The following is a 24,546-nucleotide window of genomic DNA, read 5'->3' on the forward strand; positions in this document are numbered from 1 at the left end:
TTGAGTGGCACTGGCAAGCGCTCCCACCCGACCCCAATACACTAATCCCTGTCTGAGAGGTGGTCACATTGATACCAAACATGACCGGGTTAATTTCAGCCAGTTTAGAGATGGTCATCGCGTAATGGTGCATGGCCTCTCTATGTATCCTAATGGCTAAGGCACATACAACCCGGAAGAATAGACTCTGAAGATTGTAGGGGTGTCTTGCTCATGCAGGGGCACCCTCATACTTAAAACCGAGCACCCTGCCTTCAGGCCTGCTTTAGGGGTGACTTATAGGTTTTAAGTCCATTGACCTTCGAAATATGGAAACCTATATTTTTCGTAAGTGGTGCTAGCACCAGCTTACACAGGCTGCAATGGCAGGCCTGTAGTTCCAGTTTGAGTGGTCTGCCATGGGTGGCATAATACATGCTTCAGCCCATGGTAGACCCCTGGGGTACATATGCCCTGGGTACCCCAGTACTGTATACTAGGGACTTAAAAGGGTACACCAATATCCAATCTGGGAGGTACCTAAGTACGTACTATTACCAATTTAGGGGAGAAAGCGCAGAGACTGGGATTCTAGTTAACAGGATCCCAGTCAGACTAGTTAGAAACAGTATAGCCCCAGGCAAAAAGTGGGGGTAACCACAAAAGCAGATCCTACTTTCCTACACTTAACTTCTTCCTTTGGATGGAGAAGTTCAGAATGCTCCCTTTGGCCCAGGTCCTTTCTTCTCTAAACCCAGGAGACTGGATTGTAGCGTTGGACTTGCAGGACACTATTTCCACATCCCTGTCTTGCCTGCACACAGATGTTACTCACTGTTCACGGTGGTCCACGAGGGTTTTCACTTCGCAATGCTGCCCTTTGTCCCTATCAGTTTTCATCAGGTGTTGATGAAAGGGATGGCGGTGGTGCGCAGATCAGGGATACCAGTTGTATTCTAGTTTGACAACTCGCTGTTGAAGGCGGGATCGTCCCAGGCTGTCGTCTCCCACCTCTACACTTCTGTGGACCTCCTGCACTCGCTGAGGTGCACTATCAACATACCGAAGTCACACCTGTCTCCCTCTCAAACGCTCCCTTTCATTGTAGTGATTCTAGACACACTGCAGTTTCTGGCCTATCCTTCCGAGAATCGAGTCGGGGATATTCAGGTTATGATACAAATGTTTCAGCCTCTATCCTGGATTTAGTTGAGAATGAGGCTGCTGGGCCTCATGGCCTCCTGTATCCTGCTGGTGGTTCATGCCAGATGGCACATGAGGGCTCCTCAGGGGGACCTGAAGTTCCAATGGGCGCAGCATCAGGGGAATCTTTGACTATGTCCAGATGTTGGAAGGAACTGTGCAGCACCTGCAGTGGTTGCTAACGAACCAAGATTTGGTCAGAGGCAGATCCTCTCCCTTCCCCAACCAGATCTGACAGTGGTGACGGATGCATCACTTCTGGGATGGGGCGGCAACCTGGGAGAGGCGAAGATCAGAGGCATCGGGTCTCTGGTGGAGTTCGGTCTCCATATCAACCTTTCGGTGCTCCGGGCGATCAGACTAGCATTGAAGGCATTCCTTTCCTCTTTCAAAGTGAAAGTAGTGCAGGTGTTAATGGACAACACCACTGCCACGTGGTATAGCAACAAACAGGGTGGGGTTGTGCACCCTGTGTCTGGAAGCTCTCCGCCTCTGTACATGGCTGAAACATCAGCATATCCCTGCTGGTTCACCACCTGGTGGGTTCTCTGAAGGCTAGAGTGGACAAACATAGTCTTCTGTGCCTGGTCGATGATGAATGGCATCTCCATCCGGAGATGTTGCAAGGTCTCTGTCAACGGTGAAGAGAGCTTTTGTTAGATCTGTTCGCCTCCAAAGAGAACCAGTAATGTCTGCAGTATTGTGCATTGGAGTTTCCAAGGCGGCGTTCGGTGAGCAACGCTTTTCATCGCGAGTGGAGCTTCGGCTTCCTATGTCCTCCCGCCTACACCACGTCTGCCCAGAGTGCTCAAGAAGATCGAGCACGACCGGACTCAAGTCATTCTTGTGGCTTCGGATTGGTCATGAGTCTGGTGTGCCAACCTTCTGAGCACGGCCATTCATCCTCCGATCAGACTGCCCCTTCTGGAGGATCTTCTGTCACAGCAGCAAGGGACGGTTCTTCTCCCTAACAGGTCCCATCTCCACCTCCTTGCATTGAGATTGAGCGGTGGCAGTTGACAGCTTTTGACCTTCCACCCGAAGTCTGTGATGTCATCTTGGCAGCCGGGCATCTCTCCACTAAAACAGTATACGTATGGTGCACAGCAAAGGCTATTGACCCCCTTTCTGTCCCTCTTTCGGAGGTTCTGTTGTTCATACTTTCATTGGCCCAGCAGGGCTCTGCTTTGAGCATCCTTGTGGGTTACTTTTTGGCTATCTGCGTCTTTCTGAGACTTCCAGGTCAGCCTTCTTTGTTCAAATCTCCCATTGTAAATCAGTGTTCGAGGCATGTGGGCTGCTGAATTCATATCTATAGAATAGATCGCCGCCTAGTGTTGGGTCCGGATGATTGCACCTCGTTGTCCTAGAAGAGTCTTCGAAGTATCACGAGATAGGTGGCTCCTCCCCTGGACTACAGTGCGCATGGGCATCGACTCCATCCTTAGATTGTTTTTTTCCGCCATTGGGTTCGGATGTGATTTCGTTAACTCCGGTTCGGAATCGATCAAAACAAACTTTTTTCAGGCCAAAAGGCCTTATTCGAACCGTCGGTATTGTTTGCGTTCGGTGCCCAACTTACTCCAACTCTTCGAGTCGGATCTCCCGGGAGTCGTGTGACTTCGGGGATCGAGGCCCAGTCGACGCAGCAAGACTTTCGACGGCATAGAGCGGAGTCCGTTCAAGCACTGTCCCGTGTGTGGGTCCAAGTACCCACACATCGACGTCCACCCGGTTTGCAACAAATGCCTGTCGCCGGATCACAACAAGGCCAACTGTATGGCCTGTTCCAGGTTTCGATCGAAGAAAACCATCAAGCTTTGGCGCGCGGCGCGCCTTGAGGCCCGGCGATCGGCTCCGGCACCAGTGGACATCTTCGTCAACGAAGAAGCGGACGAGCAGCAGGTTCAACTTCAGGTTTCGCCTCCATCGGTGGTCGTCGAGTCCGACTACGAAGCGGACGCCGAAGGCCAAGACGTGGAGGGAGTCGTCGACGAGGTAGGGGACGACGAAGAGGCCTACGGGGCCATGGAAGATAGCTCGGAGGAAGAGCTATACCCCGTTCGTACTTTTACTAAGGCTCGGGTCAAAGGATCGCCACACGGCCTTACTCTAGACCCTACACCAATATCCACGGCCCCGCCTTCCGGCCCGGCCACGGACACTTCTGCGGAGCCGCCATTGTCAATATCGAAACCGAAACTGAAACCATCGGTGTCGACGAAGACAAAGATGGCCGACACGCCATCGAAACCGAAGACGTCTGCTCCCCCATAGACGCCGTCGTCTTCGGAGGCCTCGAAGCCGAAGAAAGATGTCGCCGCTTCCACGGCGCCAAAAGTGGTCAAGGAGCCCAGCTCACGGAAGGCCGTCGACTCGGTGTCGAGCAAAGCGGTCGACCCAAAGCCCACGAAAGCGGTCGAGGCCGCTCAAAACAAGGCCGTCGAGCCGAAAGCCGAGAGGCCTGTCGACACTACGGCTACAAAGGGCGCGGAGCCAAAGTCTGGAACACCGACGCCAAAGGTCAAGGTTGCCGGGCCGAAGTCGTCGGCGTCAACGTCCACGGCCGTGCTCAAAGATCGCAGCGCACCGCCGAAAGATGCTCCGGCGCCTCGATCGGAAATGCAGAAGGCGTCGACGCCCGAGTCTTCCCCTGGAGGGGGACCGAGGCCATCGGTCGGGTCGACGAAACCATCCGCTTCTTTTACGAAGCAGGTCTCTGACTCCCTCAAACGCATTAAAAACAGGGCGTCTGCGTCGGAACCGAAGACACCTTCCACAACGAAGAAAGCTGTCCAAACGCCGCAGGCTTCGACGCCGATCCTTTCACGTTACCACCCAAGGTGGCGCCGAAGGCCTTTGCCCCACGGTCGGTGCCCACGGACCCGGAAAGGTCCAAGTCGACTCCCCCGGCTGGGGGTTTGAAGCGTCGACCACACTCTTTGTCAGAGCAGTCGGAGCAGTATATCGACGCCGACACAGGGAAACTGACGCTCCTGAAGAGGAAGATTACGGCGTCACAGCCCTTGGAGTCATTTAAGATTCCTCTAAAGCACAAAAGGCCTGCAGAGGACACACCTGTCTTGGTTGAACCCAGAGTTCTACAACCTGTAAGGGGTGCAACACCCTCACCCACCTATTCTGATGGTGAAGATGGGGAGGAGCAGGATGAAGAGTATCATTTCCCAGCAAACACAGAGCCTGATGAGCAACAAGACTCGTGGGTGGAGGCAGGTGACCAAGGGGATCAGCAGGCAAACCTTGACCCTCAGGTGTTCAACGTCAAGACGTCTCCCACCGAGGATTCCACAGCATTTCATGCTTTGATTGAGAAGGCAGCTAAGAACCATGATGTTGATATGCATGCTGACCCTGTGGAGGCTGACTTTCTTTTCGACACTTTCTCCACTGCTGAAAAAACTGTGAAAACTCTTCCCATGCTAAAGGGGGTCCTCAAGCATGCTGCTGACATTTTTAAGGAGCCCACAAGGTCAAGGGTTGTTAACCCTCGGATTGAGAAGAAATACAGACCGGCACCTGGCGATCCAACATACATAAGGGGCCAGTTGCCGCTGGACTCTTTGGTGGTCTCTAATGCTCGCAAACGGGCGAACTCCCAAACCACGGGTGAAGCTCCTCCCCCAGACAAAGAGTCAAAAGTGCTGGAGGCGTCAGGGAAGAGAGTAGCAGCTCAGGCGGCCAACATCTGGCGCATCTCAAACACGCAGGCGCTGTTGGCCAGATAAGATAGGGCACACTATGACACCCTAGAGACCCTGTTGCAACACCTGCCAGAACAGTTCAAGGAGGGAGCTGAGATGCTTGTCCAAGAGGGCAAGCTCATTTCCAACGCGGCTATAAAGTGTGCTCTTGACGTTGCTGACACCGCGGCAAGAGCGATCAACACTAGCGTAATGTTGAGGCGTCAGGCTTGGCTCCGAATTTCAGGGTTCAAGCCTGAGATACAGACAACCATCCTCAACCAACTGGTCAACCCAGACAGGCTATTTGGTCCAGAGGTAGATACAACCCTGGAAAAGATTAAAAAAGATACTGAGACTGCCAAGTCCATGGGGGCTCTCCAGTCCCAGCAGTTTCGAGGAAACACTTTTTGTTGCTCAGGCAATCGAGGTGTTACCAGGGGCCAGATGTCACAGCAGAGGCAGTTCAACAAAGGTGGGGCGCAGTCATCCTACCCCAAACAGAGTAGAGGAGGATACCGGGGAAACAGCTCCAAGGGCAGAGGCAGAGGCAACAACAGTTCCCGTTCCTCTGCCACCAACAAGCAGTGACTCCCTGTCACTGCCCCCCGACCACCCAACACCTGTCGGGGGGAGACTCCAGCGGTTCCTGTCAGTGTGGAAGTCCATCACCACAGACAGGTGGGTCAAGCAACTTATCCAGTTCGGCTATTGTTTAGAGCTAACAGCCACTCCACCCAAAATGCCCCCAAAACACCGTCCTATGTCACAAGAGCATTTGCACTTATTACAGCAGGAGGTTCTTGCCATGCTGCAAAAAGGCGCAATAGAGCTCGTGCCAGTGGAGGAAGAAGGCACAGGAGTATATTCCCTGTACTTCTTAATCCCAAAAAAGGACGGGTCACTCAGACCGATTCTAGACCTACGGCCCCTGAACCAGTACATTCTCTCAGAACATTTCCACATGCTAACGCTGCAACAGGTTCATCCATTGCTAAACCAGGGAGACTTCCTCGCAACCTTAGACCTCAAGGATGCATACTTTCACATCCCACTCCACCCCTCCCACAGAAAATACCTCAGGTTCACCATCCACAACCGGCATTACCCATTCAAGGTCCTTCCTTTCGGGGTGACCACAGCCCCCAGAGTGTTCACGAAATGTCTGGCGACAGTAGCGGCGCACCTCAGGAGACAGAACGTCCATGTCTACCCTTACCTGGACGACTGGCTTGTTCAAGCAAAGTCGGCCCAGCAGTGCACGTCCGACATGTCCCACACTATTCACCTTCTTCACAGTCTGGGGTTTTCGCTAAACTATCCAAAACCGCACCTCCAGCCAGCCCATGTGCGGCAGTATTTGGGCGCGACGATAGACACTTTGGCGGCTACGGCTCAGCCAAACACAGTGAGGATAGGCAACATCCAGTCGCTAATCCTAAAGTTCAGACCACAACACTCACTTCCTGCGAGAGTGTTCATGCAGTTGATAGGCATGATGGCCTCCTGCATCTTCATAGTCCCGCAGGCGAGACTACATATGCGTCCGCTTCAGGAGTGCTTGGCACGTCAGTGGAATCAGGCTCAAGGCCAATTGAAAGACCTAGTGTTGGTGACCAGTCGGGCATACAGCTCTCTGCATTGGTGGAATCCACACAACCTTTGCAAGGGCCGACCGTTTCAAGAGCCTGTGCCACAGATTATCCTGACGACGGACGCATCTCTCCAGGGGTGGGGAGCTCATGTGCTCCACTACACAGTTCAGGGACTATGGAAAACACAGCAAAGGAAGATGCACATCAACCACTTGGAGCTACTGGCCATCTTCCTGGCGCTGAAGCCACTCAAAGTACATCTGTGCAACAAAGTCGTGTTGATCCGGACGGACAACATGACAGCCATGTACTACATTCAGAAGCAGGGAGGTACACACTCTCCACAGTTGTCTCATCTGGCTCAGAGCATGTGGAAGTGGGCCATTCAGAGGAACATCTTCCTCATGGCGGAACACCTCCCAGGCAAGGACAATGTGATGGCGGATCTGCTCAGCAGGTACAGCCACTAGCTGCACGAGTGGGAGATACATCCATCAGTGCTCCACCCGTACTTCCAGCAGTGGGGTCATCCAGAGATAGACCTGTTCGCCACAAGGGAAAACGCCAAATGCCAAAGCTTTGCCGCCAGGTTCCCTCACCCACAGTCGCAGGGCAATGCGATATGGATGAACTGGTCAGGCAGATTTGCGTACGCTTTTCCACCAGCACCTCTCATCCCGCTAGTGGCAAGAAAGCTCAAGCAACACTCAATGACGCTCATCCTGGTTGCTCCAACGTGGGCACGCCAACCATGGTACACCATGTTTCTAGAACTATCCGTGGTGCCGCATCAAAGGCTGCGCCTCACACCCAGGCTTTTGACGCAGAACCATGGCGACATTCAGCATCCAGATCCGCAACAGCTCAATCTGGCGATCTGGCTCCTGAAGTCTTAGAGTTTGGCTACCTTAATCTGCCTCCTGAATGCATGGACATCATCCGGGAGGCAACAAAGCCCACTACCCGAGCTTGCTATGCAGCGAAATGGAAGCGGTTTGTCATTTACTGTACTGACCACAGTATCAACCCGCTAGATGCATCCATTCCTGATATCATCTGCTATTTGTTGCATCTTTACAAATGCAATCTAGCATATGCTTCCATTCGGATACACTTATCCGCCATAGCGGCTTATCTCCAAAACAGGCAGCATCTCTCTGTTTTCAGAGTGCCAGCCATTAAAGCCTTCCTGGAAGGGCTGAAGCGCGTCATCCCTCCCAGGACCCCGCCAGCTCCTGTGTGGAACCTCAACGTGGTCCTCACCAGGTTCATGGGCCCACCTTTTGAGCCTCTCCATTCCTGTGAGATTCAATTTCTGACGTGGAAAGTGGCTTTTCTCATTGCCATTACTTCTCTACGGAGAGTTAGTGAGCTGCAGGCGCTCACTGTACAAGAGCCATTTATTCAAATTCATTCCAACAGGGTTGTGCTGCGCACTAACCCTAAGTTTCTTCCGAAGGTGGTGTCGCAGTTTCATGTCAATCAAACCATCGAACTGCCCGCATTCTTTCCAAACCCTGATACAGTAGCAGAAAGAATGCTCCACACTCTTGATGTCAAAAGAGCGTTAATGTACTACATTGACAGAACAAAGGATTTCAGAAAAACACAACAGCTCTTTGTTGCCTTCTCAGCCCAGCACAAAGGCAACCCCATTTCCAAAGCAGGAATTGCCAGGTGGATCGTTAAGTGCATTCAGATTTGCTATCACAAAGCTAAGCGCACTTTAACGGTCCCCCCAAGGGCCCACTCCACTCGCAAGTTGGGGGCCTCCATGGCGTTCCTAGGCAATATTCCTTTGGATGACATTTGTAGAGCAGCCACATGGTCTACACCACATACGTTCACTAAGCATTACTGTGTAGACGTACATTCCAAGCAGCAGGCAGCTGTAGGGCAGGCTGTTCTTAGAACACTTTTTCAAACTTCTGCAACTGGCACGGGCAGCCGCCGCTAGTGGAGGGACTGCTATGTATTCTGTGCTATAGATATGAATTCAGCAGCCCCCATGGCTCGAACTGAATATGCTACTTACCAGTATGCATCTGTTCTTGGCATGTAGGGCTGCTGACATTCATATCGCCCGCCCTCCTCCCCGGCGCCCCCGTAGCGGTTGCAGACTTCTTCTTCTTACACTTACACATGGTCATCGTTTACACTATTGCATTCCATCTTTGCCACAATGGCTAAAAACAATCTAAGGATGTATTCGATGCCCATGCGCACTGTAGTCCAGGGGAGGAGCCACCTATCTCGTGATACTTCGAAGACTCTTCCAGGACAACAAGGTGCAATCATCCGGACCCAACACTAGGCGGCGATCTATGCTATAGATATGAATGTCAGCAGCCCTACATGCCAAGAACAGATGCATACTGGTAAGTAGCATATTCATTCTTAAGGGTCTTATTCACTTGTTTCCCCCATCTCCTTTCATATTACCCCAATGGGATTTAAATTTGGTCTTGACTTGTCCTATGTGTGCTCCCTTCGACCCTCTTCATAATTTCCCTCTCAGGCTTAAGACTGCATTCCTAATTGCTATCACCTCTGCTCGCAGAGTTAGCAAGCTCCAGGCTGTATCACCCAAGACTCCCTATCTGTCTGTCCATTCAAATAAAGTTGTGCTTTGAACAAAAGCTTCGATCCTCCCTAAAGTGGTCACACCCTTTCGTGTGGGAAAATCAATTACCCTGCCACCTTTTACCCACCCCCACATCCATCCAAGGAAGAGGAGACACTCTGCCGCCTGGACCCAAAACGTGCAATATCTTTCTATCTTGATTGTACCAAAGAACTCCGGGTGGACGATCAGCTCGTTGGGTATGAAAATGCCGAGAAGGGTCAGGCAATGCAGAAAGGACCATATCTTGATGGGTTGTCCTCTGCATTAAATTGTGCTACGCATTGAGAACGATGGAACCTCCTGTGGGGTTATGTGCTCACGCTACTAGAGCAAAAACGTCAAGCTCTGCGTTAGCAGTCTGAGTCCCAGTCCTGGATATCTGTCAGGCGGCAACGTAGGCATCTCTGCACATGTTTACTACACACTACTGCATGGACACCCAAGTCCGGTTGGATGGGTACTTTGCCTGTACGGTCCTCCAAAATGTTCTCATGTGATTTTGGTTCGCAGACCATTCTCGGTCGTTGGTATTGCTGGGATATCTATTCTAAGGTAAGGAATCTACATCTAGAAGTCTCAATTAGATGAGCTAGTTACCTTCGGTAATGATGTGTCTGGTAGAGACATTTTCTAATTGTAGATCCCTTATCGCCCCACCCATCCTCCCCGCTTTGTGAACTGATTTCTAGGGATAGGAGTGCCCTAAAGGGCCCTAGTTGTGACGCACCAGTGATCAGTGCGTTTCATGGCTCTGAACTTCTGGCATTGAAAGTAGTGTTAAGAACTGACGTCAGCGCACGGGGGCATCTATGTAGGTCCTACACCGTCATTTCCGGTGCGCACGATGCCAATGACTGGCGCAGAGCCACAGACTCCACCTAGTGACGCGCAGGCGTACTGCTAAAATCTCCGGATCCAAACTGACGCCTGGGGGAAATTCGAAGGTAAGGAATCTACAACTAGAATATCTCTACCTGATACATTGTTACCGAAGGTAAGAAATCTGCTCTTCTTTAGTGCAAACATAGTCAAAAGGCCGCAGAGTACTGCCCAGGGTCAAGACGAGCATAAACTCAGAGTTACAGGAGAGGCAGCTGGTTTGTGGACAAAAAGTGCTTTGTGGCGAAGGTCAATTTTATCCTAGATTGGGGCGATGTTATGGCAGTCCTGATGGATAAAGGGGATCTTGTTTTAGATCCTTGGTGCATAGATAAATAAGGCTGCTGTCTTCTTTTTTTCTTTTAACACTGCTTAGCCTGCTGTCTGATGGCTTCCTGGTTACGTTTGTGCCGAAAATCACCAGAAATGGGTTAGCTTGTCAGCAAGAGAAGTGGTGTTGGTTCTGATGACTTTGTAAATGATGCAGCTAGCTTTGAAGATGCGGTGAACCTTGAAGGGGAGTCAATGCTATTCCATCAGGATTGGTTGATGTGATCATATAATTTTTCAGGCCGTGGATGAGGTAGGATGCCCTTAGGGTTGCTGCTGTGAAGTCTGGGATGCCAAGGAGCCGGTCAATACCAGCATCCAGATGTGAGAAGGCTTGGCCAGCAGTTCTGAAGAAACTATCTGTAAGAAGTGGTTTTACTTGCTTTGGAAGAGAGCTAGTGCCAGATGATCTTTATTAAATCCAGAAAGGTGAATACAACAGTGACATTTGCAAGAAGCCACTCGTTCTTTAACTCCCTCATCTGTAGTGGAGGTTTCAAGATGAATAATGCAACTTTTATTGTTCGGGAATTTAAAGAAATACATAGTTTAAATGTAAGTGGGTCTTACAATATTGTTCCCTACTCAAGAACCTTCACACCAGAAAAGAAAAGGTGTTTTGTGCTTCCCCCAAAAAAACCCTCTCTCTAAACATTTAAAATTAGGGAGTAACGTTCAACCCATTATCAGTGCATTTATCTGGAGTTGGGGTACAGTGGTGTGGTGCAGATGGGTGTGTTCTTGGGGTTTTGTATCTGCCTCTACTGTATCTCTTCTGCATGTATGTGAAGTTTACTGTGCTTTTATTTCCCAAGCTGTATTTGATCTCTGTGGTGGTGAAGTTTGCACCACTTGTGTCGCAAGTCTATGGTGCATTTTTTCTGTGTTCGAGAGTTGTGCTATTGCTTCATAAGTTGGATTGGTTCTCTGTGCCTTAGTGGAAGCCCACAGCCCTGTAACACTGGATACAAGTGGGCAGAGGCTTCATCCCACATTCGCCAGAGATGCACCCCTACACTGAATCATAGCATTTATATAGCGCTTACTTACCCCATGTGGAGCACAGAACTAACTACTTGCCTGCATATGTGGCAAGCTTGCTGTGTGGTGGAGAGTGCTGTCTTTATTTGTTGTTCCTTAGTGGGAAGTGTTTCGCATTGTGCATGATGACCACCAAGATGTGGATATCATGTTATGAGATGCAGCACTTAGCAGTGTGATAGTTGGAGAGATGACCGAGAGATGCACAGTGTATGGTTTTCTGTAAGCTGGTAGCTTTTAGCAGCTTTGGGGATGCCTTTATGGTATTTCTTATGATTATAGTCTACTTAGCTAAAACTGCACTGGGTTGCAGAACTTGGTATTTTGTTTAAAGGTTTTTGGTTCTGTGCAGACATAGTGGGGAGATTTACAGATATGCGCTTTGTTACTAGCATCCCATATATGACTGTCATTGGGAAGAGTGAAGATTTGGGCATAGTGTGTAATAAGTTGGCAGCTGCAGCGGTGTACTAGATTAGAGTTCTTCGATTGGCCAGCAGTGTGTGACAGACCCCTCAGTTATTCCATGCCTGTTCAGTTGGTAAACACTGGTTTATTCAGTGGTATAGAAGCAGTTGATGGGTAAAACCCTTAGCAAATGTGTTATGTGAGTGTATGAGGGTTAAGCTACAGTTGGATGCCTCTTCACCACCAAACTACTTAGTGACTGGACAGCCGTGGAGATTGAGACCATTGGGGTTCATACTGAGAAGGGATGCTCAGGAGTGTGGATAGTGTGGTTAATAAGCACAGACTGCCTGACACACACTTTTTAGCCTACTGAGCAATAGTGAAGTCATTGCACCAAATCTTGAGAGTCCCTAACCTGGAGGAATAGACCAATTATGCACTGCAGATTCTTCTTACCTGTGGTAATAGTCGCAGACTAATCTCATTGCTATATAACACACGAATTTCCATAGTCCCTATTAACTTACTGGCTGCACAATGTGGGAAGAGAAAATAGGTTGGCAGTTCTGTGGGAAAAACTGGCACAGAATCTTGAATATTTCCATAAAGTCTTAAAAATATCCAATTAGTTTTATGAAGTTCAGTTATTTGCATACCACATATCTAATACCCCACAGGTTCAGTACCATTATGCACACAGATACTATGAGTTTAGGCATTCCAGATATGCTCGTGCTAATGGTGGCTTCGTCCAAATGGTCTGGAGCTGTCCATTGATTGCTTGCTTTTGGATTGGGATCATAACTGACTTGGAAAGAGCGCTGAAGAGGTGGACTTTGCATTCAGTAATAATTTGCTTGCTTGGTTTATATGCTAAATAAAAACCAAGGAAGGTTAGTAGCAAATGTTTGGATCTGGCTTGGAGTGTAGCCTGGAAACCCTTTTCTTTACACTGGAGATCCCAGGAGGGTCCACCCCATAGTAGGTTAAAGAGGGAAGTGCAGCACTGGGGCTGACCAGAGGCGGGGCGTGTTCAGGACAGAAGAGCCCAGAGGCCTCTGCTGGAACACCCTGGCAGACCAGTGGCTGGCAGTTATTACAGCCTTTAGTTAATCGGAGTTTCAAATTTCCCTAAAATCTGAGCATAGCTTCCCTGTAGGGGAGGCACTGTTACCTCGCTGAAAGATATTGTAGGGGGTCCAGCTGCATCCTGGATGCTTTTGAAGATCTCACTAAGTGATGGGGATGTTGAATCCAAGCTAGTGTTCGCTGGGACAACAGATATCAAATTAAACGGGGACCTGCAAACTGTTGCACAAATGGTTATGGTATTTTGGTTAATTACTTTGTTCCATTAGATATACAAGATATAATACATTTTAATGCTCCAAATGAGAAAAATAGAGCATCTGATAGAGAGTTCTCGCCACAGATTCCTTGCCCTAGAATATTCCCCCACTGAGGCCCAAAACGGTCCTGTGGTAGCCTTAGGCTACACTAACTGAGGTATGCATTATTTTATTTTATTTTATTTAAAGAGTTTTATATAGCGCTGGCTAGGCCCGAAGTTATCAGAGTGCTTTGCATGAGAATCAACAATGTTACAGAAAAAGATCAACAATTACACAATGAATCACAAAATAATCAATACAATTAGGAGAGGAGAGAAAGGAAAGAGAAAAGTAGTGGAGGGGCAGGGGAGGTTAGAAAGGGAGGAGAAGGGAAGAGACGAACAAGGAGAGACTAAAAGGAAGTCTGTCGAAAGACCGACTGGGTAGGTGACGACCGAGGCGGGAATCCACAGTCCATCTCCCCTATAGCTAAACCAGGTAGCTCCATGGGGCATCAGACAAAATAGTTCAGTCTTAATACATTGAGAGAGGAGGGAAGGAGAGACATATATAGAGGGAGGATGCGGGAAGAGACGACAGGAGAGACGAAAGGAAGTCTGTCTAAAGTCCGACTGGGTAGGTGACGTCCAAGGAGGGAATCCCCAGCCTGTCTCCCCTATAGATAAACCAGGTAGCTCCAACGGGGTTCCGACAAAATAGCTAGATCCCAATTGACGCGGGAAAATTGATAAACAGGTAAACAGGGCGGGGACTAAGGGCCAGGAAAGGTGAGGGTAAAGGTCAGTAACAGGAAAGAGGAGTAGAGTGGAGAGGGGTAGGGAGTAGGGAGAAAAGGTCAGGAGAGACGCAGGAGTATTTGTTGCGGCCATCATTTTTGGTAGGTACAGGCAGTATTTCAGGAGCAATCACAGTGTGGGGTGACTACATCGCAGCTTTGTTGTCTCTCGTGTCCCTGTAGGCTCTGAAAACTTACTGCATACTACTGTTTTTTTGGGGGTGTTTTTTGGGCTTGGCCATGCTTCAATTAGACTCTCCGCATGTTGCTCGCTTTTGGGCGCCAGGATATCGATGCACGTATCCCCTCCGATTGCCAGGGGATCCATTTTTGTGTTGGTGGGTGACAGACATGTTTGTAAAGGTGTGGCCCCCGATATGCACCCCACACTTCCCGAGGCGAAAGCAGCCCAGGTGGCCATCTTAGGGTCAGGCATAGGCTGTGTGCTCCGATGACTCACTGAACTTGAAGTGTCCACAAGTCTTCCCAGAACCTTTCAGAGTGCCTCATTATTCTTCCCATGTCCCTTTAATAGCACCAGGGAAGCCTCCTGCATGGTTTCTCATGTGGGGAGACCCATCCTCCATCTTGGGGTCAGGCGGGCCCATAAGAGTGCCGTTTCTGCCTCCCTGTGACCAGATTTGTGGTCTCCCTGCACTCCAACGGCTAGAAACCAGTACTGATGAGTCCCGGGCTCCCCTGCATCTTACTCAACCCCACAGGTTTGATGCATCATCGGCCGGTGAGCCCTCCAGTAATCGTGACTCCTGCAGTATTTCACTGGGATGCCCAGAACTCCTCCACTGGCAGTCGCCTCCCCCCCCCCCCTGCTTCCTCACCTTCCGGACTCCTGGCTCCTGGTTATTGTCGGGGCACTTGGCGAGCGATTACCCGACCGGTGATTGCAGCAGGATTGCGTGATCGTCGGAGGTCTGCTGTTATGCCTCCTACTCTCCCGGTTAATGCGCCCTTGTTCCAGCGAAAAGCAGCCTTCCATTGTTGCCCGCACCATGCCCTCCTGCAGTCCTGGAAGCCTCCCGTCCGGTGGTGGCAGCGGGGTACCCTCAACACAGTCTCTGACCCCGGAGGCGACCGAGGCTGCCTTGCAGGACCAGCGTCTTGCAGTGCCTGTTCTGAAGGAGATTAAATCAGATGGGCAACAAAAATAATTAATAAGTACTTGCTGCACAATATATGTAGGGACACAAGGTTGCAGTGATCTCACATTTATTAACGTCATAAATGGAGAGTCAAATGATTACAAGGTGTAGTTCAGGTGCTCACACAAGTAGTGAAAGTGCGTGAAGTGGGTGGTTGGTGATATTAAAAATACATCACATTGACAACATAGAACAAAACTCCAATTGATTCAATATAAAGAGGAAGTTTTGGTTGTGAATAGAGGTAGACGGCGTTTCGATCTCATTGGTTTCGACTTATCAGTCCTGACATTACCCTCCCTTTTCTCGAAACTGCCTGATCCTGCAGTTTCCTTGACTATTATACTTTTTTTTATTGGTTTATCTCCTCTGCTCTCTGAACATCGTAAAGCCTACCCTCCTTTTATGGGTATTACCTTATCCTGTATTTTTCTTGAATATAAAATTATTGTTCTTATTGTTCTGCTACCTCTAAATTTGTGAAGCGCTCTGATACCCACATGGGTCATGTTTGCACTATAAAAAACTTTCTAAATATATAAAAATGGGCGCAGTTTCTGTACCACTGGAACCAAAAAGGTCCTAACACATGGAATTGCATCGCACACGTGATTGAAAAGGGAATACTTTTTGTTTTTAGTTTTGTTGGTTGGCTAACCAGGGCCTTCTATCATGTGGTTGTTAGATGGAAAGAAACAAATCTTGAGTGTTGTCCCAACTGCGTTTTTCTTCATGCCTAATTTGAATGTTAACATTTGGATTCATGACCACTGTACTCCCTATTAAGGCCTCATAGGATGCTGCTGTTGGTTTATAATACGAAGATATGGTTATGAAGCAGAAGACTTAATATTTCCTTGACATTTCTTTTTTTAGCCGTCCAGTTGAACCAGTCAAAAAAGATGGGGCAGTAGCATTGACAACGCAAGCTGTGACGACTGGAGCATCTGTACCAGGAACAGCAGTAGGCACCAATACAGCCATAACCACAGCCACCACCACTACCACCACAGCATTGTCAACAAAAACATCGTCAAAAATAAGAGCAGATGAATGGAAGGATCCCTGGCGCCGATCCAAGTCCCCCAAAAAGAAATCTGGGCTGTCTGCCTCTCCGAGCAGGGGTCGTCGGCGTCGAAGGACTTCTGGATCTTCTGGATCTGGTTCAGATTCTTCTAGGTAAAGTTTCCAGAAAAATATTGATGGTCTAAGCTTAATCCAAGTTTCTAGTTATTTTACTCTTACTACTGAAGTCTCTAGTTAGGTCTTTACGATAGCTTATTATCTCAGCTGGAAAATATTCCTACTTCAATAATGGTGAATTGAACAGCCAGGGCAGATCCTAGCCAACCTTCACATGGATTACATTCCTTACACCTCTTACTGGAATTTCAGTATATCAGGGATTAAACATGTTACAGGGATTAAGCAATATGTAGTTGATTCTGTTTGTCTCAGTTATATAACCACCTATGTAGCATGTTGTCCCAGGTAGCATTGGCAGGCAATAGTATTCATAACGTTAGTTATGTTCCCTGTTGTTTTCCTGATTTCCCGAAATGCAGTTGAAGACCTGGATGATCATTCAGCTAGATTATTAGGTAAAAAAGATAATATTGGGGCATGCAATGGCTGTCCTTAATCTGCTCTCGACTGCCCTAGGGGGCCAGAAGCCTGTCAAAGTTTTACTTACTTAAAAGTTGCCATACTGGTATGATGATTCATATGTTATATAATAATTAATTTGTTTTTGGTTTCCATACTGTAAGGTAAGTATAATTTGGTAGTGGGAGATTGTAGCACAACCAGTTTCTAGGAGAAAGGTTAATGAGGTAGGATCAGAGTTTCAGAATGAGCTAGTGAGGCTTTACAAGTAGTATTCCCCAAAGCTAACGTTTGATCCTGTATTTTGTAGCTAAAAAATAAGAAAATATTAAGCACACTTGCCTACACCTTTGATAGTTTCATGAGGAAATCTTTAGCCGCGACCAGTGCCAAAATTAATCCAAATCCCATTTTCGTAAATACAAACCTTCACCTACTATAAAAAGCATATACTTCCTTCAAGCAATTCTCTGCAATTTGCAGCGAATAGTGGAACATTTAGATGGGCTTCTTTAGTCTTTGAGGAATTAGTCCTTCTTATTGTAAGACTGATCTTAACTTCCGTTGACAAAGCTCTGTAAGTTCTGTTTTTTATATTGTTTACTATCACTGTTGTGAGCTAGTGATGAAGGTGAAGAATCCCCTGATAGTCAACAGCAAGAAAATTCAGCAAGTGGATTTCCAACAAATTGGTAGGTACTGTTAGATGCTACGGTCCACATATTAAGAATCATAAAGCTGAATAGCAGGTTATTTAATATAATGTAGTCAAGTACAAGAAAAGAATTCTGAACTTATGCAATAGCCTGAATTCTGGTAACTACACCTCTAACAAAGGATGTTTTGCCTTGTGAAAGCCATCAGTTACATACACCAGCAATAGTCCTAAAGTTAGCAGGTTTGTTTAGTGCATTATGTACTCAGGTCAAGTAGATACCATCCCCATTCTAATGGGGAAGCTTTGTAACTTTATTTATACCCAGATAAGTATCCTGAGTTTTGAAGATCATGTCTGCCAATCCCATGGCTAAACTCTGATTCGAACATTTTATGAAAGTTCTAATGAGAGGACTAGTTTGATGTCCGTATTTATACATCCAGATCAAACTAGGTTTATTCCAGGCAAATCTTGACTACTAATACACACTATCTTTAAGCGGCCTTGATTATAGTTGGACAACAAAATTAGAGGTTTTATTTTTGGATACTGAGAATGCCTTCAACGTGGTGAACTGGGGTTATGTGATGGGTACTTCTAATCTCAGATTACTCACTGTGAAGCCATATGGCACAGGCTAACAGCACAGGAAGCATTGCTGAAAACATCTTAAGAGCCACTCTGGCGCCTGGTAATATTCTAAAGGTGAAGAATCTGCGGTCACACACTACATCAACCAGAAAACTCATTACCATAGGTTAGTAACTTGTTCATCTTACAGTTATGCTGAAAGAAGGAACTTCCCTTCTCAGTTCACCAAATTGATAATGCCCATACACCCAGTGTGCTTGTTCTCAATGGGGAATGTGTAGGATTGATTATGATTGAAATATGCATCTGACAGTGGTGTTCTTTATCTCCATTACCATTTGCTATAAACATTGAACCTCTCACTAGATAGTTTAGAAATGACAGAATGCACTAGGGACTTCCAAACTAACATTGTATGATGAACTCATTTTGCTGTAGTTGCATCTGTGCATCGGAACATAAAAGTATTGAAGAGATGTTTTCAGTTATAGGAAAGTATTTTGGAAGTTTGGCGTAGAGGGTAAACTAGGTCAAAACAGGGGTCATCTCCGGTATTAGTGATTCAAATGTATTCCCATTCGCATAGCCCAGGGCTGTTGTAACTCATCAGTGAGATATCTAATAAGCAGGTTCTCTGAGAATTATGAGAACATTTATAGATTGAATTATTAGAATGTGCTTAGTAAAAATTAAGCCTTATTTTCCGAAGTGCATATATATCTATGTGTATCTATAGATATATATATATATCTATAGATACATCTATCTTTCCTTGGCCAACTGTTTTGAACCTCATAAAGGTGGTGGTCTTGGCCAACTGTTTATTTATTCTTTTTTTTCTCCTAATTTTTAAAAATGTATTTCATGGTCAAATTTACATAATGATGCAAACAAGCTACTTCCAACTCCAACATTGTAAACCGGCATGATAAACACAAATTTGCCCAATTGCTTCAAAACCGTTCTCAAATTGCAATATGATTTCATTATTAAAAACTGATTCACATTGATAAATTCCAGGCATTCCTTGCCTGCTGCCAAAATGGCAGCATGTAGTGGTGCTCCAGTGTCCCTTCCAGCATATTTATAGCAATCCATGATGGTGGGACACTATCCTGCAGATGCCAGGTTGTATTTGCAGCAGGTGTGAGCTCGGGGCCCTGCTGGACTTATCTGGGTCGGGCACCGACCACTTGCTAGCGGGGGCACGAGTCTAGCATCGATAGGTTCTCTGCACACTCCGGTGAGCCCCGGAAGCACAGCCATGACAAGGGAAGTTCGTGCCTGGGGCTGCCTGCACCTCCTTCTTTCCGTGATAGGATGGGGGAGGATTTAGAACCTGTGCTTGGGGGAACCGGTGCACTCCTCAATAAACTTAACACGCCTGAGGCTTGCCCTGTTTATATTTATGGCACACTGGGCCTCTGGCGCAGAGGGACCTCCATGACATATACTATCCTTGTGGAGCTTAGGGCAGGTTTGGCATCTATAAACCGCAAAATTCACTCAGTCAAATCCCACCTGGATCGTGAGAACAAGAGGATGTAAGGGGCTGACAGACGCATCTCGGAAGGTGGAAAATCCAGTGGCACGGATCGCAGTCAAGAAGGATGACCTGGCGGCGTGTTCCAGATGGAACAATATCCACATCACAGGCATTGCTGAAGCACCCAACATGGGGCGACTGGACACATTTGTAGAAACCTTGCTGTCTGATCTAGTTGGATGGAACTCCTTCTCTGAGCTACTCATCCTTTTCTGAGCTATTCATGGTGGAGCGTGCGCATTGCTTGCTTGGCCCCAGTCACTCACCTGGTGCATCGCAAAGCCTGCTGATTGGAAGACTCTCAAACTCCTGATACTGGGTCACTACGCTGAGACTGGTGCAAGAACAGAACCCTCTCATTCACTGTCTCCATCTACCCTGACTTTACAGTTGCGGTACTGGTGCCACGTAAGCAAGTATACTGTTGGAGTGCAGGTCACCACTGCTTTTCTCATATACCAAAAACACACAAATACGCTCAATAGGCCACATAGACTTAGCCTAACATGACAGTGGATATCTGGGAGGTAAGTAACCCCTAACAGACACGCAATGGACTTGACAATGCTCCAGGAAATGCACATGTCGCTGGCACTACTTACCACTTTTGCTTGCCATTGGGGTACCAATCGGTACTACTCCTCCTACAGCTTCTACTCACGGGGTAGTGTGTCTTTTAACACGTAGACCTCCGGTTGCTAAAACAACATATGGCTCATGAGGGTCGCTAAATCATCCTCAGGCTGTTACTATATAGCCACAGGGTACTGCTGGTAAATCTATATGCGCCCAACATTTATTCTCGCAATTTGTTTCGAGAAGAGAACTGAATACACCGCAAGCAGACCCCGGGAGTTGAGAGGATCCTGAGGGGAGTTCAACTTCACTTTGGACCCGGCCCTGGATCATAGCAGACTGCCAAAGACCTGTAGACCCATATCCATTCATACCCTAAGGGAGGTCATAGAGATGTGTGATCTCTTACATGTGGCGAAGATGTAACCCATCTGCACAGGTCTTCTCTTTTTACTTGCACCCTCTTTACACATAAACTACAATTGAATATTGGCTGCTTACCACAGATGTTAACCCCTGGGTACACAAAATTGACCATTTGCCCTGAGCTGTTTCCGATCTTTCACCATTGTTACTTGAGATGACCATCCTGCAACCTCGGGTAGTTAGTTACACAATGTGGAAATTCCATATAGAGTCACTACATGATCAGGTCTATCTGATAGAGACTACTAGCCACAGATTCCTTAACGTAGAATTATCCCCAGGCGTGAGACTGGATCCGGAAACTTTTTTGCCCAGCATCCCTGCGCGCCGGGGGGAACGGCATCACGCGACTCCGCCCAGGCGTCGTCCGCGACGTCAGATCCGATTCATGCTCTGAGCCTTTTTAGGCCTTTCCCTTTGATCTTTCGTGTGTTGTGGAAACAGTGCGCGGATACCTTCGGGCATCAAGACGTGTTCGTCTTTTGGACACTTGGATGTCAGCGACGGACCCTCACCTCATTTGCATGTGGTGATTGGGGGAGGATCATGGCTCCACGGACTGCGAAGCATGTCAACGGTTGAAACCGAAGTCCCAGCGGGAACGCCGCATGAAATTTCTCTCGGCTCACATGTCCAGATAAGCTTTGTCACCTCGCTCAGCTTCCTCATCCATCTCCTGTGCTGCAAAAGCATAGCTCCCCCGTGGGTAAGTGTCACAGTTTGTCGGAGAGGGGTCGAGGCTGGCGGGGGGGCTCCTTGTCAGTCCCCGGGTCCCTCCATGCAGGCGGCTGCCTCTCCGGAGGTCGAGTCGGCCGTGGCGCCGCCGTGGGGGTCGGTGGACCACTCGTCCCCCCATGGGCTGAGGCTGGCGGGGGACTCCTTGTCGCTCTCCAGGTGCTTCTCGTTCCTCCATGCAGGCGGCTGCCTCGTCTGGGGTGGAGTCAGTGCCATTCCGGCGCCGCCCCTTGACCACCTCGGCTCCAGCCCTGGTCCTTGGCGTCGTGTGACGGGATGGAGGCCTGTCCGGCGTCTCCTGTGGTGTTGGATGACGACGCCCTGCTCCAGGTTGTGGACTGTACAGCACCGGACAGGCGTCAGATCGTGGATTCGTCCTCGGACTTCCCCTCTTCCCCAGAGGTTGGGCGCCTGCTGGTGTCGTCCTCGCCGCGTCGTGGCTTTCTCCCCAACATCATCAAAGGACGGCTCCTTGCTGTCACCGCGCTTTTCGGCGGAGGAACCACAGGTCCCCCACTCTTAGGCACCTCTTTCTCCTTTTCGGGCCTGGCCCTTTCCCGCTCTGCTTGGTTTATGGGATGGCTGTCTTAGTTTGTAGCCGTCCCCCACGGAGGAGTTGCTTTTTCCGCCGCAAGGCTCTACAGAGGTGGGTGCGGCCTTCGCTCGTTCTGTTTCCACAGCTGTGGGAATTTTGCGCATGGGAGATCAGACTGCCCATTTCCCCACGGACCATCTTTTGGAGGTACTTCACCAAGGCTCTGGTGGGAGGGAGCTGCTGCTCCCCTTTGAAGGTTCGCTCCATTCTTCGTTGACAGGGACTTGGGGGCGTCCCGCCACGGGGGATCCAGTGCCCCAACACCTTCTGCACCTGCCAGCGCCACGTGACCCGGAATGTCTTTCCCTCCACCCCTCTACCAGTGGCCCCCTCTTGCCCCTTTGCTTCCCTTCTGTTGCTGTTGGCTCCACCCACCTGGGATGCCCGCAGGCTTGACTCCTGGGGCCGCAATAGGTTTGCCTCGACCAGCGTGCATCTGCGGGCCTTTAACACTTTGCGTGCTGGCTGGGGCCACAACTTGCTTGTGGGACTTGGCGGAGTCCTCTTAATCTGCAGCTTCCAAGGAGGGTGCTGGTGTTGACTTGCGACACCATGCGTTAGGTGGCCGGGAGCTGGCGGCGTTTATTCTTCGCTCCGCTATGGACATCCCAGAGGTGCTTGGCCGTGTCATGGCTTCTTCAGTTGCCCTTTGCCGCCATGCTTGGCTTCAGGACAGTGTGTTCCCGGAGAATGTGCGGGAGCGGCTGGTGGATCTTCCCTTTGATGGCACCCTCTTGTTCCACAACACGGCAGACTCGGCCATCCGGAAGCTCTTGGCGGGGCTCCGGCCTCCTCCTTCTCCACCACCACCACCACCACCACCTCCTCCTCCTCCTCCCCCTCAGTGACCTGCGTTGATCTGGATTTTGTGAGCTGTTCTTTCGTTGGGGCGAGTCTCCCCCGTTGTGTGGTCTGTGTGCTTCATATGCCTGAGAGTCCTCTTTGTTGGGACTGTGGCTCTTTTGGCTGCTGGCCTGTCCTTCTTGTGTGAGTGTTCTGTTGAAGGTTGTTCACACCAGGTTGGCACTGAGACTAGGCCTCCTGTTATTCTCTTGGCTGCTTGACAAGCCTTCTGCCGTTTTTTTTCCCAGTAGCTCTTCTGTTGTCCTCTGCTGCAGAAGTTTATTCCTAGAGGGGTTCCCATGTTGGGACTAACATACCCTATGAGGGGTGCTGGTAGCTCTTATATAGCTCGTTAAGCGCTGGGGAGTTGTGGTCGCCTTCAGGTCTCTGCTCTCTGTGGCGCCTATGTACTTACAGGTGCTCTTTCCTTGTTGCTGAATGATAATGCCTGTGTGGCACCCCTAGGTGTCTGTCTCCGGGGTTGCCGCGCTGTTAGTCAGGTCTGGCTTGCTGTCAGTGGCCTGGCGTTGTGACTCTGGTTCTGCTTCCTTTGGGTCATGTGTGCGTACCCCTCTCGGTGGTGTGTTTGGTCCTTCTTCGCCCTCATATTCGCTGTTTGGGGGTTGGGAGGGTTCTTGTGTTCCTACCTCTTTTGGGCGCAGTCTGCCAGTCTTCCTGGGTGCCCTGGGCTGCTCTTCCTTCTTTCTCCCTTGCCTCCTTGGAGCCTCTGGTTTGATCGTTTTCCTCTTCCTTGCCTTGGCCTTGGCTGGAGGGTTCTGTAGCCCTGAAAGGACGTGGGGTGCTTCGGCCTCCCCTTGCCTTGCCTTGTTTCCTCTGTTGTGTGTGAATGGGCTTCCTCTTTCTTCTTCCCCTGCCCCCTGTGGGAACTGTGGCGTTCTGCTGTGGGGTTTCCCCTTGCCTGCGGGGGCGAGTCTCCCCACCTTGTCTGTTGGACTGGTCCCCTGTGGGGCCCTCTGTTATGTCCAGGCCGGCGAGGCCCTTTCGCAGACCCTCCTTCACCGTTGGTATGGCTAGGATATCTATTCTACGTTAAGGAATCTGCGGCTAGTAGTCTCTATCAGATGTACGAGTTACTAACCTTCGGTAACGATGTATCTGGTAGAGACGATTCTAGCCACAGATTCCTTCACGGCCTGCCCTTCCTCCCCGTTCTGCGAGGGCCTTTGACTTGGTCTTCTGCACTTGCCTCCCGGTGGGTGGCTGTATTTTCTGTGAGTGCTTTCTTTTTCTCTTTTAACGGGACGATTTGTTCTGTTTCTTGTCCCTTCTTCCTCTTTGACACTGGGAGGATGGAGTTATATGTTCTCCTGTGATCCTCTGCTCTGGTCCAGGTTCTGGTTTGCCTTCTCTTTCTTCCCTCCCCTCCCTCTCCCCTTGGTTGCTAAGGGTTCTGGTCCCTCTGTTACCCTCTGGGCTGGGGTCTTCTCCGTGCCCTTGTTCTTGTTCCTTCGGGGGTTGACGCACTCTGTGCTGGGGTTCCCCTGGTGGATTGTCGTTCCTGTTTGTCTTGCCACCAGTTTCCCTTTATTGCTCCTGGTGGGGTTTGTGGTCCTGCTGTATGTTGTCGTGACATTTTTGCATGGGTTCCTTGTCTTCAGAGGGGGCTGTCCCCATCCTGGCAGGATGGCTGTTCAGGGCAGTACTCTCTTCTCTTTTCTTTGGCTGCTGCAGTGTTGACACTGCTCCTTATGGTGCTGTTCGTCACCATTCTTTTTCCATTTTTCTGCTATTTCGCACACTGTTCCCATAATTCCAAAGTTTTGTCTGATGGCTCCGCGTTGTGGCGTGGAAAAGTTCTCCGAAGAAAACTGACGGCGCGCCAGGGTGGGACTTTTGTGACCTAGCTGATGTCACGTACGCTGACAACGCCTGGCCGGAGTTGCGTGATGCCGTCCCCC

General features: G+C 49.2%; 1 protein-coding gene across 1 annotated transcript in view; it reads left to right on the plus strand.

Moving 5' to 3' along the window:
* ZC3H18 (zinc finger CCCH-type containing 18) overlaps positions 1–24,546 on the plus strand; it is a 529,005-nt gene that overhangs the window by 329,142 nt on the left and 175,317 nt on the right. Inside the window, exon 9 of the mRNA XM_078670778.1 lies at positions 15,929–16,231. Coding sequence (XP_078526904.1) covers positions 15,929–16,231 — 303 coding nt within the window. The remainder of the gene's footprint in view (positions 1–15,928; positions 16,232–24,546) is intronic.

Source organism: Lissotriton helveticus, chromosome 12 (genome assembly GCF_964261635.1).
Source record: "Lissotriton helveticus chromosome 12, aLisHel1.1, whole genome shotgun sequence".
Classification (NCBI taxonomy): Eukaryota; Metazoa; Chordata; class Amphibia; order Caudata; family Salamandridae; genus Lissotriton; species Lissotriton helveticus.